Source organism: Oncorhynchus keta, chromosome 28 (genome assembly GCF_023373465.1).
Source record: "Oncorhynchus keta strain PuntledgeMale-10-30-2019 chromosome 28, Oket_V2, whole genome shotgun sequence".
Lineage (NCBI taxonomy): Eukaryota > Metazoa > Chordata > Actinopteri > Salmoniformes > Salmonidae > Oncorhynchus > Oncorhynchus keta.
Window position 1 is genome coordinate 36,392,252 of NC_068448.1, and position 14,642 is coordinate 36,406,893.

General features: G+C 44.9%; 2 protein-coding genes across 5 annotated transcripts in view; both read left to right on the forward strand.

Annotated features, from left to right (window-relative positions):
• The first annotated feature begins 315 nt into the window (after window positions 1-315).
• The window catches only part of mtor (mechanistic target of rapamycin kinase), a 127,595-nt gene continuing 113,268 nt past the window's right edge, over window positions 316-14,642 (forward strand). Inside the window, exons 1-19 of one of the 4 annotated variants that reach the window (XM_035740983.2) lie at window positions 316-477; window positions 1,110-1,251; window positions 1,448-1,556; window positions 1,729-1,961; window positions 2,303-2,503; window positions 2,677-2,811; window positions 3,118-3,393; window positions 3,843-3,951; window positions 4,300-4,504; window positions 4,721-4,849; window positions 5,087-5,331; window positions 5,884-6,099; window positions 6,322-6,527; window positions 7,231-7,353; window positions 7,659-7,742; window positions 7,979-8,113; window positions 9,825-9,917; window positions 10,202-10,336; window positions 10,611-10,740. In XM_035740983.2, the coding sequence (XP_035596876.1) occupies window positions 1,123-1,251; window positions 1,448-1,556; window positions 1,729-1,961; window positions 2,303-2,503; window positions 2,677-2,811; window positions 3,118-3,393; window positions 3,843-3,951; window positions 4,300-4,504; window positions 4,721-4,849; window positions 5,087-5,331; window positions 5,884-6,099; window positions 6,322-6,527; window positions 7,231-7,353; window positions 7,659-7,742; window positions 7,979-8,113; window positions 9,825-9,917; window positions 10,202-10,336; window positions 10,611-10,740 (2,893 nt within the window). In that variant the 5' untranslated portion in view covers window positions 316-477; window positions 1,110-1,122. The remainder of the gene's footprint in view (window positions 478-1,109; window positions 1,252-1,447; window positions 1,557-1,728; window positions 1,962-2,302; window positions 2,504-2,676; window positions 2,812-3,117; window positions 3,394-3,842; window positions 3,952-4,299; window positions 4,505-4,720; window positions 4,850-5,086; window positions 5,332-5,883; window positions 6,100-6,321; window positions 6,528-7,230; window positions 7,354-7,658; window positions 7,743-7,978; window positions 8,114-9,824; window positions 9,918-10,201; window positions 10,337-10,610; window positions 10,741-14,642) is intronic. The other 3 variants (XM_035740984.2, XM_035740985.2, XM_052482907.1) reach the window with 3 other exon arrangements.
• LOC118361228 (intelectin) lies at window positions 13,176-14,500 on the forward strand. Its single transcript, XM_035740988.2, has one exon. It carries the CDS (start codon window positions 13,242-13,244, stop codon window positions 14,217-14,219), a length of 978 nt encoding a protein of 325 aa, XP_035596881.1. The 5' UTR covers window positions 13,176-13,241; the 3' UTR covers window positions 14,220-14,500.

Below are 14,642 nucleotides of genomic sequence, written 5' to 3' on the forward strand. Positions count from 1 at the left end.
GAGAGGTTGCTACCAGATAGACGTCCTCACGGTCTTCTAGAACTGAGGGGCTCGGTGGTCCACCCCAGAGGAGACATCATTCCCAGAAGAGGTCTCCTGGAGTAAACCTGTTTCTTTTCCTTGGTTTTAAATAAACACCCTTGAAACAGAGGTATCACACTTGTCTGATCTGTGTTAACGTCTAACCCCCTGGTCTGCCACACTACATATATATATATTTATTTTTTGCTAAACAGGTGGGGCTCTACCCTAATACAGGTGGGGCTCTGCCCTAATATATACAAATTTATTGTGCGTAGACCTACAATTTATCTTACAGTAGTCAATCGAGTTGCCTCGGGCTGGAACGCACCCAAACACATTTCTGCGCAAAGGCTTCGCAAGTTGATGGTGGCGAAAAAATTCTACACTTGTCTATCCAAAACAGACCCTCTGTTGACGGAAAACTAGCCAGCAGTTAGCCAGCAAGCTAGCCAGGTAAGCAATTATTTGTTTTGCTTGTGCTATACATAGCCAAAACACCAAAATAAAAGCGTAAGTAAGATGTGTAAGGTTTGTTGTGCTCTCATTCGCGCTGTCCTTCCACTTCAACCCGGCGCGTTAGCTTAGCATGCCGTTTCTAGCAGCTAGCTAGCTACTGTACAGTATCTAACTTGCTAGCTAACGACGTTTGTCCAGCTTGCAAAGCTATTGAATTGTCAATTTAATTCAAATACTTAGCAGTTTGGTATGTTGCAAGTATTTTCAATAAATTACCTAGCCAAATAGCAGCTAGCGTTTGCATTTTGAGCTAACGGTAGGTAACATTAGCTCGTTAACTTTAGTAGTAGCTGTGTAGCTAGCTACCCATATGAAACCTGGCAAATGGAACCAACTTGGTTCCAGCTTTAGTTAGCGCGGTAGCTGTCTAGCTCTGGCCTAGTTATCTAGACTAAACTAAACTCTGCGATTTACCATGAGGTTGAGCGGCGATTGTACATCTTGGAATTGATTTTAATCGGCAAGTTAGACAGTAAACTGACAATTGCAAGCTGCATGATGGGTTATATAGACGACATCTGTTTGTGTATCTAGCTAGCTAGCTTGCTAAATTATTCTGCTATCTACAGGTCTGGCTCCCCAATGGTTATCATGTCTGGCACAGCCACGGTGCTGCAACAATTTGTCAGTGGCCTGAAGAGTCGAAATGAAGACACAAGAGCAAAATCTGCGAAAGATCTCCAGCACTATGTGACGACAGAGCTCAGAGAGGTACGACTAGCTAGCTCCAGTCTGTACTGTAGTTGCAACACTTGCATTATAATGCAACACTTTTACCAACTATCCTTATTTAACTACACACTCTGGAATGTTTTACAACATTGTCATGAGCTATGACCAGTTATGAGTTACATGCAGTCAGTGGGGTTTAATCTGATTGTGATGTGTACCTGCATTCTGTCCTAAGTTGAGCCAAGATGAAGCCACTACTTTCTACGATGAATTGAATCATCACATTTTTGAGCTGGTTTCCAGCTCTGATGTGAATGAGAAAAAAGGAGGGATTCTTGCTATAGGTAAGTCAGATGTTTTGCCTCAATGATGACACAACTTGTCACAAATTAATTGCAAGGTCTAAGACACTCAATAAAGTTTTGTTCAATTTGTTGGGTGTTTACATTACTACTCCTGCCTACACACAAGTGAAGCTGACACAATCCATGTCACTGACTCGTTTATTTGCTCCAGTGAGTCTGATTGGAGTAGAAGGAGGCAATGCCACCCGAATCAGCCGCTTCGCCAACTACCTCCGCAACCTGCTGCCCTCCAGTGACTCGGTGGTCATGGAGATGGCCTCCAAGGCCATGGGCCACCTGTCCATGGCAGGGGACACCTTCACCGCAGAGTATGTGGAGTTTGAGGTGAAGAGGGCACTGGAGTGGCTGGGCGCCGACAGGAACGAGGGCAGGCGCCATGCTGCGGTTAGTGTGACACACACAGCTAGCCTGCTGTTTGTTTTGTCAACCACTATAGGATAAAACTGCAGGTGGTTGCATTTTCTGCCAATGTGGGCTAAAGCACTTATCGGGACAAGCCCACAGCCCTGCTCTGCTTTAGGAGCTGACTTAGTGGTTTCTAGCTAAACTACACTTTTCACCATCCCTAATAACTATTCATGATGGTGAAAGGGGTAGTAATAACACTGTTAGTACAGTTTTTTGTTGTTGCTTTTGGTTAAAAAGCTTTTAATTTCATATGTAAACCAGCACAAGATGAGGACTATGAGTTAGAAAATGTCCCCTTTTATATTCTTACTTTACAGGTTCTTGTCCTAAGGGAGTTGGCCGTCAGCGCACCCACCTTTTTCTTCCAGCAAGTCCAGCCCTTTTTCGACAACATCTTCTATGCGGTGTGGGACCAGAAGCAGGCCATCCGCGAAGGGGCCGTGGCCGCTCTCAGGGCCTGCCTCATCCTCACTACCCAACGAGAGACCAAGGAGATGCAGAAACCACAGTGGTACAAAGTAGGTCCCTCACAATCAATATCTAATTCGTTTAGCATTTTCTAAAACCATGGTGGTACAAAGTACGTCACTCACAATCAACATTTGATTGATCATGAGCCATAATTTTAACATATTTCAACCAGTTGCAATGAAAGCACTCACTATTTTTTTTATGTTGTCCTTCACCACAGCAAACCTTTGACGAGGCTGAGAAAGGCTTCGATGAGACCTTATCCAAAGAGAAGGGTATGAACCGTGACGATAGGGTCCATGGCGCCCTCCTCATCCTCAACGAGCTGGTCCGCATCAGCAGCATGGAAGGAGAGGTCAGCCCCTCCCTGAACCATAAAGCACCACCACTACAGGTCACAGAGGACCACAACTTTGTCCAGTGCTTCCCATGGCCAAAAGAATGTGCAACTCATAGACCCTAACCCTTTGGTCACAGAAGTGGATGGGTGTAAGTAATATGGTGATGGCTTCACTCCATCGGGCTCAATAGAGCTTCTGCCATGTTGCTATACCTATCCAGTTTATTCAGATCGGCAAACTCTGAACAAACACTACCTAGGGGAAGCATAGGTCCTATGTATTGCTTTCAGACTGAATCTCAACGTTTTCTTCCCTGGCAGCGCATGCGGGAGGAGATGGAGGAGATCACCCAGCAGCAGCTGGTCCACGACAAGTACTGCAAGGAGCTGATGGGCTTCGGCACCAAGCCGCGTCACATCACCCCCTTCACCAGCTTTCAGTCGGTGCAGCCACAGCAGTCCAATGCCCTGCTGGGTCTCCTGGGCTACAGCACACCCCAGGGCTTCCTCAGCTTCGGGGCTACGCCGGTGCCCGCCAAGAGCTCCCTGGTGGAGAGCCGCTACTGCCGCGAGCTCATGGAGGAGTGCTTTGACCAGGTGCCATTAGTTTGTTGTACTTGCAAGTGGAGGGTTGAAAACCCACTTTGAGGGTTGAGTCCTGAAATAAAGGTGTGAAGCATAGTGGTTCTCAACCTGAGGTCTGTGAAGGGGAACTAGCCGCTTGGATGTTGCTGACTGTTCCCTCAGATAGTTGTCGGACTCTGACATTTATTTAGTCAGTGTTCAAGTGTTTGTTTCAATGTTCTGTAAGTGGTGGAGAACCATAGCTTGCCAGATGTTGATACTAAAAATAAACACTGGTGTAGCGCGTACTTTCATATGCCCGATGCTGCGTTTACACAGGAAGCCCAATTATGGGCAAAATATCTGATCTGATAGGTCAAAAGTAAAATTAGTGGCAAAAATTGGGCTGCCTGTGTGACCGCAGCCTAAGGTTTGAGTTGTGTCGGATGTAACGACAGCTGCTGTGTGTGTCTCTTCTCCAGGTGTGCCGCTGGGTGCTGAAGTACAGGACCAGTAAGAACCCTCTGATCCAGATGACCATTCTCAACCTTCTGCCGCGCCTCGCCGCTTTCCAGCCACACACTTTTACAGGTCAGAAAGGAGTCTCGCATGCAATATCCCTACTAGATATAGAGCCAATATTTTTTCAAGCACTTGATTTTCAAGCTAGATTAGTCAGGCTAACAAAGTTGAAATGAATCAATTTACCAGTATGAAAAATGTTATTAAGTCATGTTTCCTAATTTAGAAAACATATAGGAGGCCACTCAAGTTAAAAATAGACTTTAATACTTTGAAAGAAAGTTGTTTGTTCTTTAAAAAATAGATATTATACCATTCACTGGTTTTATACCATTTGATAATTCTTTTGACGATCTCAAGTGCTGTGTGGATGTCTGTAATTTCTCTCGATTCTAACTTTTCTCGACTTTTGACCAGTTGAAGTTTGCCCCCTCCCAGACCAGTACCTGGCTGACACCATGGGCTACCTGCTTGGCTGTCTGAAGAAGGAGAAGGAGCGCACGGCGGCCTTCCAAGCCCTGGGGCTGCTGGTGGTGGCGGTACGCGCTGAGATCCAGCCGTACCTCACCAAGATTCTGGAGATCATCAAGGCTGCGCTGCCCCCCAAGGACTTCGCTCACAAGTAAATTACATTTACTTTATACATGTGACTTTGTTTCTGAAGTGATTTTCATACTCAAAGCGTTGAAATGTCCCCCTGAAATCAGTGTTATAGTTTAGTTGAGTCATACTTTAAAAAGGGTTAAAGTTTGAAATTCACCCTGTAAAGATAATACAGATCAATATATTATATGTCCTGAACTTAATTTTTCTAACGTGTGTGTGTGTGTGTGTGTAGGAGACAGAAGACCATGCAGGTGGATGCCACAGTGTTCACCTGTATCAGTATGTTGTCCAGAGCCATGGGCCCTAGCATCCAGCAAGACATCAAGGAGCTGCTGGAGCCCATGCTGGCTGTGGGACTCAGGTAGGGTTCATGACAACACCTCTCATTCCTGTCCATTGTTCCCCATGCTTTGTGTAGGCAGGACTGGCCTCCGTATCCCAAATAAGTGTCGCTGCCCGACAGATGCCAGGCAGATGTGGATGTTTGGTATTGAGGCCCCTTTTTGTGTATGCCTTGGATGTGTGTCTGCCTATGTGCGTGCACTTCCTAGTTTGACGAAATGACTCCATAACAATCCACCATTGTCTTCTCCTGTAGCCCGGCCCTGACGGCGGTGCTGTACGACCTGAGTCGGCAGATCCCCCAGCTAAAGAAAGACATCCAGGACGGCCTTCTGAAGATGCTCTCCCTGGTGCTCATGCACAAGCCCTTACGCCACCCGGGCATGCCCAAGGGCCTAGCGCAACAGCTGGCATCGCCCAGCCTCACCAACATCCCCGAGGCCAGCGACGTGGGCAGCATCACCCTGGCACTCAGGACACTGGGCAGCTTTGAGTTTGAAGGTGAGACGCTTTACGGCCACTACTGAGAAAAATGCATGTTGAATGTTAAAATGATTGGATTGAAGCTATTCTCTCTCAATGTTAATCTAGCACTGGCTTGAAGTGGCTCCACAAGGGAACATATGTTCAGGATCAAATTGTCCAATAATCAGTGAGTTTAACCGGAGGTTTTAAACATAACATTTTCCCTTTTGATGTCATTGGGCCAAGTGAGCAGCGACACTGAACGTCTCCCTCCTGAGTACAAGTACTGCCTGTGGTCAACTTGTCGCTGTAAGTTAGCTCGCTAGGCTAGCTAGCAAAGTTAGCTTACATGGCTAGTTGGAACAGCATATGCAGCTGAATTAGCTATCAAGCCATCGTTTCCCCTTCTGCAATTAAAATGTGTAGGTGAGGAGGCTGCAGCTAGCTACAATGCCACGTTCGCAAACAACGTCATCAGTGACAGCTGCTGTGCATTAGTGACCTCCCTTCGTTTCCCAATCTGCTTTCTTCCATTTGGTGCCTCATGAATTAGACCCTGACTTTCTCACCTCTCCTTGCTGTCCACAGGCCACTCGCTGACCCAGTTTGTGCGCCACTGTGCCGACCATTTCCTCAACAGCGAGCACAAGGAGATCCGCATGGAGGCGGCGCGCACCTGCTCCCGCCTGCTGACGCCCTCCATCCACCTGATCAGCGGCCATGGCCATGTGGTCAGCCAGACGGCCGTGCAGGTGGTGGCCGACGTGCTCAGCAAACTGCTGGTAGTTGGCATCACAGATCCAGGTTGGTTGTAAGAGCCGTGCTGGTGATGATGATAAGGTCAAATAGCCAGAATGCCTAGGCACTCCTGGGTTCGCTATTTTTTTCCCCTCCCGTTTTGTATTTTGTCACTTTATTTAGACAGCTTGAAAGGAGATATGATACATAGAAAGGAAAACAGCATGAGTCTCACCCTCTCTCTCGCTCCCTACCTACCTACCTACCTACCGACCTCCCCCGTCTCAGACCCAGATATCCGCTACTGTGTGCTGGCCTCTCTGGACGAGCGCTTCGACGCCCACCTGGCGCAGGCGGAGAACCTGCAAGCTCTGTTCGTGGCGCTGAACGACGAGGTGTTTGAGATCAGGGAACTGGCCATCTGCACCATCGGACGCCTCAGCAGCATGAACCCCGCCTTTGTCATGCCCTTCCTGCGCAAGATGCTCATCCAGGTAACACGAGCAGTAGACTTATATGAGTACTTTTACCCATTTACCAGATAAGTTGAATGAGAACAGAATGTAATTTACAGAAACGGTAAACAGAAATGACTTATTTTACCTGTAGGTTATTTTGTGTATTTCTGTGCCAGATGTATTGAAAGACAACAACAGGCACTTCAGAAAAACCCACATAGGTTGTTATTGAAGGGGGATACTTGGCAATGACTGGAAGTCTATGGGTATCTGCTACATTGTTAGTAGATACCCATGGACTTCCAGTCATTGTGCTAATGCTAGTTAGGATTGGCTCATGAAACTACCTCTAACTTCCTTCATACTGGACACAGAGACATAAACATGGTATCCACAAGTTCACCTGACTCTGGGAAAGTAGAAAAGGGACACATTGCCAAAATACTGAACTATCCCTTCAAATTGTAACCAAGATGCTAATGATTCCTGAGTTAGTGTAAGTGGTGGACCTTCCTTTTCAATAACACAAATGGTAGCCAAGTTAATGTTTCACGATGTAGCTTGAACTACAAATGTCAGACTATGTTGAGGTATGCTGAACTATGGTTGGCTTTTTTTCTACCTTTTTTAAATGACTTTTTGTTTTTAAATGGGATGTTTTATTAATTCAAGTTAAACCCATCTATCGCTTTCATCAGAATGGCTGCTAAACTATGGTGTGTGTTTCTGCTGGTTCCAGATTCTGACTGAGCTGGAGCACAGTGGCGTGGGCAGGAACAAGGAGCAGAGTGCCCGCATGCTGGGTCACCTGGTTTCCAACGCCCCCCGCCTCATACGCCCATACATGGAGCCCATCCTAAAGGTACCTACCATCATTGGTGCTGCCCCATATGTTAACTACCCAGTAACATCTTTGTAACACGTTTCAACATATTTGTGACAACTATGTAACATATTTTGAGTGTTTTGCTCACTGAAAGTAAGATGCAGTATATTTAGATTCCATCCAACAGGTACTACCGTTAGCCACCCTGTAACATCTAAAGAATGTTTTCCTCATTCAAATGAACATACTTTTAAATGAACCATTTATTAGTATTAGAAATGTTGAAATGATTCAAATGATTCAATTGACTGTTGGCTCTAAGCTCATTTTCTCTGTTTCAGGCCCTGATCCTGAAGCTTAAAGACCCAGACCCCAACCCTGGAGTGGTCATCAGTGTCCTGGCCACTATTGGAGAGTTGGCTCAGGTAAGGAGTCCTTTTTAACCCTGACAGTGTATGCTTGTGACGTTCAGTGTATAAATGTTCAATATTTAGTGTATTCTACTCTGTTCTATTCTATGTGCCCTGTATGCCTTTGTGTTTGCACTATGTACCTGTGTCTGCCGATGGTGGCCAACTTAACTTTCTCCCGTGGGAATCAACCATGTATTTCCCATTAATTTCAGTAGTGTTCACTGTGCCTGCTCACTCTCTCTGCTCAGGTGAACTGCTGGACTCCCCAGAAGGTTGAGGAAGTGAGAGTTGTTAGGGGCAGGCTGGCCCTGCAGCGCAGAGGGAGTGCAGGAGATGCCAGAGTAGGGTTGATGACAGTTTGTGCTGAGGCAGTGCCAGGACAGGTAGAGACCATCAGGTTCCCCCAAAGAGACAGTCTGAGGAAAAAGACTGAACAGGATTTTGTGAATTCTCAATATGTCAGGGTCGTGTTCAGTAGGGTCACACCATTGCAAAATGTATTGAAACAGAAAAGAAAGTGTGTCTTATTGGACAAATTCAGATGACTTATGTATGTAAACCCTGGGTTACTGACAAGGGGGCACTGTATTGAAGCCACTGCGCAGCCATATTGGTACTCCTCCATTGTAAAACAATATTTTGGAAGCTATATAAATGTGTTTATTAATGTCTACATAGTTTTTTCACATGTTTATTATATTACAGTCACCTTAATGCATGCTTTTAAATTATACTTAACAAAAATATAAATGCAGCATGCAATAATTTCAATTGATTTTATTGAGTTACAGTTCATATAAGGAAATCATTCAGTTGAAATAAATTCATTAGGCTGTACTGTATGGATTTCACATGACTGGGAATACAGATATGCATCTGTTGGTCACAGATACTTTAAAGAAAATGGGCCTCAACATCTCATCACGGTATTTTTGTGCATTCAAATTGCCACTGATGATAAAATGCAATTGTGTTCATTGTCCATAGCTTATACCTGCCCATAACAACCCCCCACCATCATGGGGCACTCTGTTCACAACGTTACATCAGCAAACCACTCACCCACACACAGCTGTGGTCTGCGGCTGTGAGGCCAGTTTAACGTACTGCCAAATTCTCCAAAATGATAATGGTGCCGGCTTATGGTAGAGAAATTAACATTACATTCTCTGGCAACATCTCTGGTGGACATTCCTATACAGTCAACATGCCAATTACACACTCCCTCAACTTGAGACATCTGTGGCATTGTGTTGTGTGACAAAACTGCATCTTTTTGGAATTGGCCTTTTATTGTCCCCCAGCACAAGGTGCAACTATGTAATGAGCGTGCTGTTCAGTCAGCTGCTTGATATGTCACACCTGTCAGGTGGATGGATGAACTTGGCAAAGGAGAAATGCTCACAGGGATGTAAACACATTTGTACTCACAATTTGAGCGAAATAAGGTTCTGGTATCTTTTATTCCGGCTGATGAAACATGGGACCAAAACATCTCATGTTGCGTTTATATTTTTGTTAGGTGTATATTATGTGAGCTAAACATACACATATTTTCTTTAGAGAGTACATACTAATCTTACTGTTGTCACTACAACAAAAAATTATTAAATACATGTCATTTTGTCCTTGAAACATTTAATTGAAATACTGTAGAGTTCTATTCATTCCTATGGAGGACTGCTCCTATTGGGGAGTACCAATATGGCTGACCGGTAGCTTCAAAGCCTCTCAATGGCCAATACATAGCGACAGCAATCCAGGGTTTATATAGATCATTGGTTCAGATGGTGCTTCCCCGTTTCAAAATGTTTTCTCCCTACTGAACACAACCCATGACCAGGCTACAACATCCAAGAGTACTGTGTATAAAATGTATTACGTACGGAATATGCAAGAGTTTTGTGAATTTTGAATATTACAGGCTGAGTGGATCAAAACCGAAATACGAGACTGAATACAGTAATTTGTGAATCTGTTAGGTGAAGTGAAATGCAGGGTTACTAAAGATTAGACATACAAGGATGGCTAGGAGATCTAACAGTAGGCCTCTGCACCAGAGAGGCGAGTTCTAATTGGTTGTTGTCACTCTAGGTGAGCGGGCTAGAGATGAGGAAGTGGATGGACGAGCTCTTCCCCATCATCATGGACATGCTCCAGGACTCCTCCTCATTGGCCAAGAGACAGGTACATATGCACGATTTTCTAGGTACAACTTTGGGAGGTGACAGGCTTGTTCAACAATTGTGACACATAGTTTCTTTTTTATTCTCACGATATCTTCAATTGCAAGCCTTTCCCCCAAACATATCTGGTCATGTTAATATTACATTTTCCTGATTTTTAAAAGGACAATTTTCTATTTTCCATACGATCCATGTTTTTATACATGTTACAGGACTATTTGGGATCTGATTTTTTTTGTGTGTGATTTGATGACGTTGTTGTAGTAACACCTTATTTTCCACCAGGTGGCGCTGTGGACTTTGGGCCAGCAGGTTGCTAGCACTGGATACGTGGTGGAGCCCTACCGCAAGTACCCCTCTCTTCTGGAGGTGCTGCTCAACTTTCTCAAGACAGAGCAGAACCAGGGGATCAGAAGAGAGGTACCATTCATTATCCATTTGGGCTTTTCCCCTCAGTTTTATCGTTGCAATGATTAAACTGGTGACACCTCGAATCACAACTCAGAATTGCACTTCTTGTTAAGAATTATATGGAGTTACGCTTTATGAGTTTGGCTTTTCCAAAACCTCAAGCCCTGTTGTAAGTGCTGTGTCAACTTTTCTCCCCCACCTCACGTTTCACTGTTCTTGTCACATGTTCTGTCTATTGACATACACGATATGTTCCATTTAATTATGTTGCTTTCTCTGCCAGGCTATCCGTGTGCTGGGCTTGCTGGGAGCCCTGGACCCCTACAAGCACAAGGTGAACATTGGCATGATCGACCAGTCACGAGACGCTTCCGCCGTCAGCCTCTCCGAGTCCAAGTCCAGCCAGGACTCTGGTGAGCACCCACTGCCATCTTCAACATCACACACACACACACACACACACACACACAGACTGGAGCCTTGCTCATCAACATTGACCCACATATTAGGCCCTAAGGCTTGTAGTCTACCAGGCGTCAGCCTACAACAACAGACTTTACCATAAATCCTGATTTATACGACTTTGTAATGATTTTAGAGGAATTTGGCAGATTTTTATATGACCTAATGGCCCACGCGCTGGCGAGACCAACGCCTTGACGTCATTTGGGTCACAGGAGTAGGCTACACTGTCCACTGGAGATTACGAGTGAACTTCTGTACGTTTCTACATTATATCCATACCATAAATCACAAATATTTCGCATGAATGCAGGTAGGGATTCGATTCCGTGTTTTAGACTGGGCCCCCGAGGCATATTCATGCTTTGACAGAGTCCCCGAAGATAGTTCCATGTCAATGTCACATTACGTCATTGAGCTCACACAAGGCTCCACATCTGATAATACAATGTGCAGTCTCCCGTGGCGCAATCTTTTTAGTCAGTTCAGAGAAAAACAGCTTGCAAAAATGACAGAAGAAATCACATTCAAATCCAACATTCAGCAACTTTTAAACAACTTTGTCATATGTGAATGAATTTACCAGAAGCATTGTAAGAAGATAAAAAAAGAATGTCAATAAGGAGCTATGTGTCACTAACACACAGATGCGCTGTGACTGTGCTCTGTGGAAGGTGGTAGATTTAGCAGTTTGGCCTGCTTAAGGGGCTCAGTCTGGAATTGAAGTTATCTCTCTCCAATGTAGGATATGGTTAAAGCCAAGGTCAGTGTCTGGAGCAGCTATAGGGCGTGTTCCACAGCTAAGGCGAGGCAACACAATAACCAACGGTTACAAATTGCTGTAACATTTGATGTGGTTAGCTGATCCTTAAAATACCTATCCAGGCATTGTAAGATCTGTCAAGCATCAGGAACTTCTAAGTTCTGGCATGCGGCTATAGTCTTTGGCAGCTTGCTGCTGCTGTGTACTGGGGGTCCTGTATTTCCTGCTTAAGTGCTGGAAAGTAATGGGCTATGTCAGGGGTCTGTAACTTGTGGTTCCGGAGCCGCATGTGGCACCTTAGCTGTCCCTTTGTGGCTCCAGTGGTTGGCTAGGTGCTCCAGACCTCTATTGAGCACAACCACAACCCAATGAATACAAGTCAGGCTAAGGGAGTTGGACACCGGGGGCTCAAGAATGATAAAGGTATAATGTAGTAGCATGCTCAGGGTGAGATCCGATACAATGCTCCTGTCCCGACATTACTCTGTACCCTCTGACGCACTGTAACAAACCTAGATCTGTTTTGTTCGGGGGGGGAAGTTGCTGATGTAATTGGCACCAAGCCTCCATTGTTCTCTTCATGTTATCTCAGGCCTAGTAAAGGCCCGATGTACTGCGCGTGAGGCAATAGAGAAGCTGGCCTGTCCAAAGGAACACAGGCGTTCTGCCCAGGTGCTCACCTATTGTGTCTTGCTCTAGACTAGAGTGTAAAGGGAGGGAGAAGGTATTAAGAAGTGTGGTACTTGCATTAAGGGCTGAAACTCGACTCCTATGCTAGGCCAATGAAACGTTGAATATCAGATATATCGGTCTCCCTGACTCGACCATAAAACCAAACCCTGCTCACGGCAGCAGACAGGGTTGGCCTTGGTCACCTAGGGTCTTGAGACCGTGATGCAAGAATCATTGGCTTGGGAGGATACTTCAGTATTTTGGCAATGAACCTGTTATCTACTTCCCTGGAGTCAGAAGAACTCGTGGATACTGTTTTTAATGTCTCTTCGTGCAGTTTGAAGGAAGTTTCTAACTAGTGTTAGCGCAATGCCTGGAAGTCTATGGTAACTGCTAGCATGGTAGTAGATACCGTAGACTTCCAGCCATTGCCTAACGCTAGTTGGCATTGGCTTGCAAAACTACCTCTAACTTCCTTTTTATACTGGCTGCAGAGACATAAAAATTAGTTCATCGGACTCTGGGGAAGTAGATAAAGGGTTCATTGCCAGAATCCCAAAGTATTCCTTTAACATTAAATGCATTATGAAATAGGACCTTGAAATTATTTTAGAACTTTTTACATTTAAATTTCATCGCAAAATATTGAGAACATTCAATTGTCCAACAACACAGAATACAGCAATTATAATTAGAGCCCCATGATGGTAGTGACTGTCCATTATTGCGTGCTTATCGCCATGTCATGTTTGTTGTTAACTGGGGTTGCAACATTTCGGGAACTTCCAATCGGGTTTTCTTTTAAACCTGCAGATTTTGGGAAAGTTTCCGGAGTTTAGCAACCCTATTGACAACTTAATAAAAGATTAACTTTATTTGGATGTTGAGTGGGTCACAGTTGACAAAAGAGACATGGGCCCTAAGGGTATAAATATAAGCATTGCCATGGGTTGACAACATACATTGTCTTGGACACAGACTGAATAGATACTTCACTGAGAACTCACCACAGAAGATATGAAGTATTGTGTTCTCCTGATAATGATCCATCTACTGTTGGTGGAACTGCCTCAATTTCCAGAAGCACTACAAGGAAACGTGTATGCGGCAGCTCCAGTTGTTGCCGCAACCGATTTAAGACTGAGGAACAGGTCTAGTTACATTGGCAGAAGCTGTAAGGAAATAAGGGACCGATATAATCAACATGAAGATGGGCTGTACTACCTGACCACAGCCAGTGGGACAGTCTACCAGACCTTCTGCGACATGACCACCGCTGGCGGCGGCTGGACACTTGTGGCGAGCGTGCACGAGAACAACGTGTATGGGAAGTGCACAATGGGTGACCGTTGGTCCAGCCAGCAAGGCAGCAACCCCAACTGGCCAGACGGAGATGGGAACTGGGCCAACAGGGCCACTTTTGGAACCGCAGAGGGTGCCACCTCAGACGACTTCAAGAATCCTGGGTATTATGACATTGTGGCAGAAGACATTTCGGTGTGGCACGTTCCCAACAACTCCCCTATGGAACACTGGAACCGAGGCGCCATCCTCCGTTACCACACAGAGAGAAGCTTTCTCTCCATTCAAGGGGGAAATCTGCATCAACTCTTTAAGCTCTATCCAGTGAGATATAATGCTGAGGCAAGTGGGAACACAGGACCTGTCATTCCAATTGTGTACGACTTTGGGGACAAAGACACCACAAGGGAACTTTACGGACCCAACACAAGAAACCAGTTTGAACCTGGCTTCATCACTTTCAGGCCAATAAATAATGAACTGGCGGCCATGGCTATCTGCTCTGGGGTCAAACCAACAACTGGCGGCGACACTGAACACTACTGTGTTGGTGGTGGTGGACATTTCCCTGAGGGAGCCCCTCGTCAGTGTGGCGACTTCCCAGCCTTTGACTGGAATGGCTATGGGACCAACACAGAATGGAGTGCATCAAAGCAGTTAACTGAAGCAGCTGTGTTACTCTTCTACCGTTAAAATTATTCCTGTTGATTATCAATGCGTAATATTACCGCAATGTTTTTAAACAAATGTATCCATTGTTATCAAATGTATGTAAAGATTCATTTTGTTTATACTGTTTGTATATAATGTACATAACAGAACAGGGATTTTCATTTGTTTAATCTATAAATGCATTCTCCCTGCAGTAAGATGGAATACTTGTATCAGTTTCCTTGTTATAAAGTAGAAGGAGCGATGAGTATTATCACTGTGTGAATATGAATGACTGAAATAAAGACTACTCTAAAGGAGAAATTGACAGCAGTTGGTCTTTCGTTATGTTTCAATATGCTTTGTCTCATAGGCATGAAAGACATGCCACCGTTTTGAGTTTGTTACATTTACTGTGCATTGTTCAGTGAACTGCAGTACATTGTCGAATCACAACACTTCCCT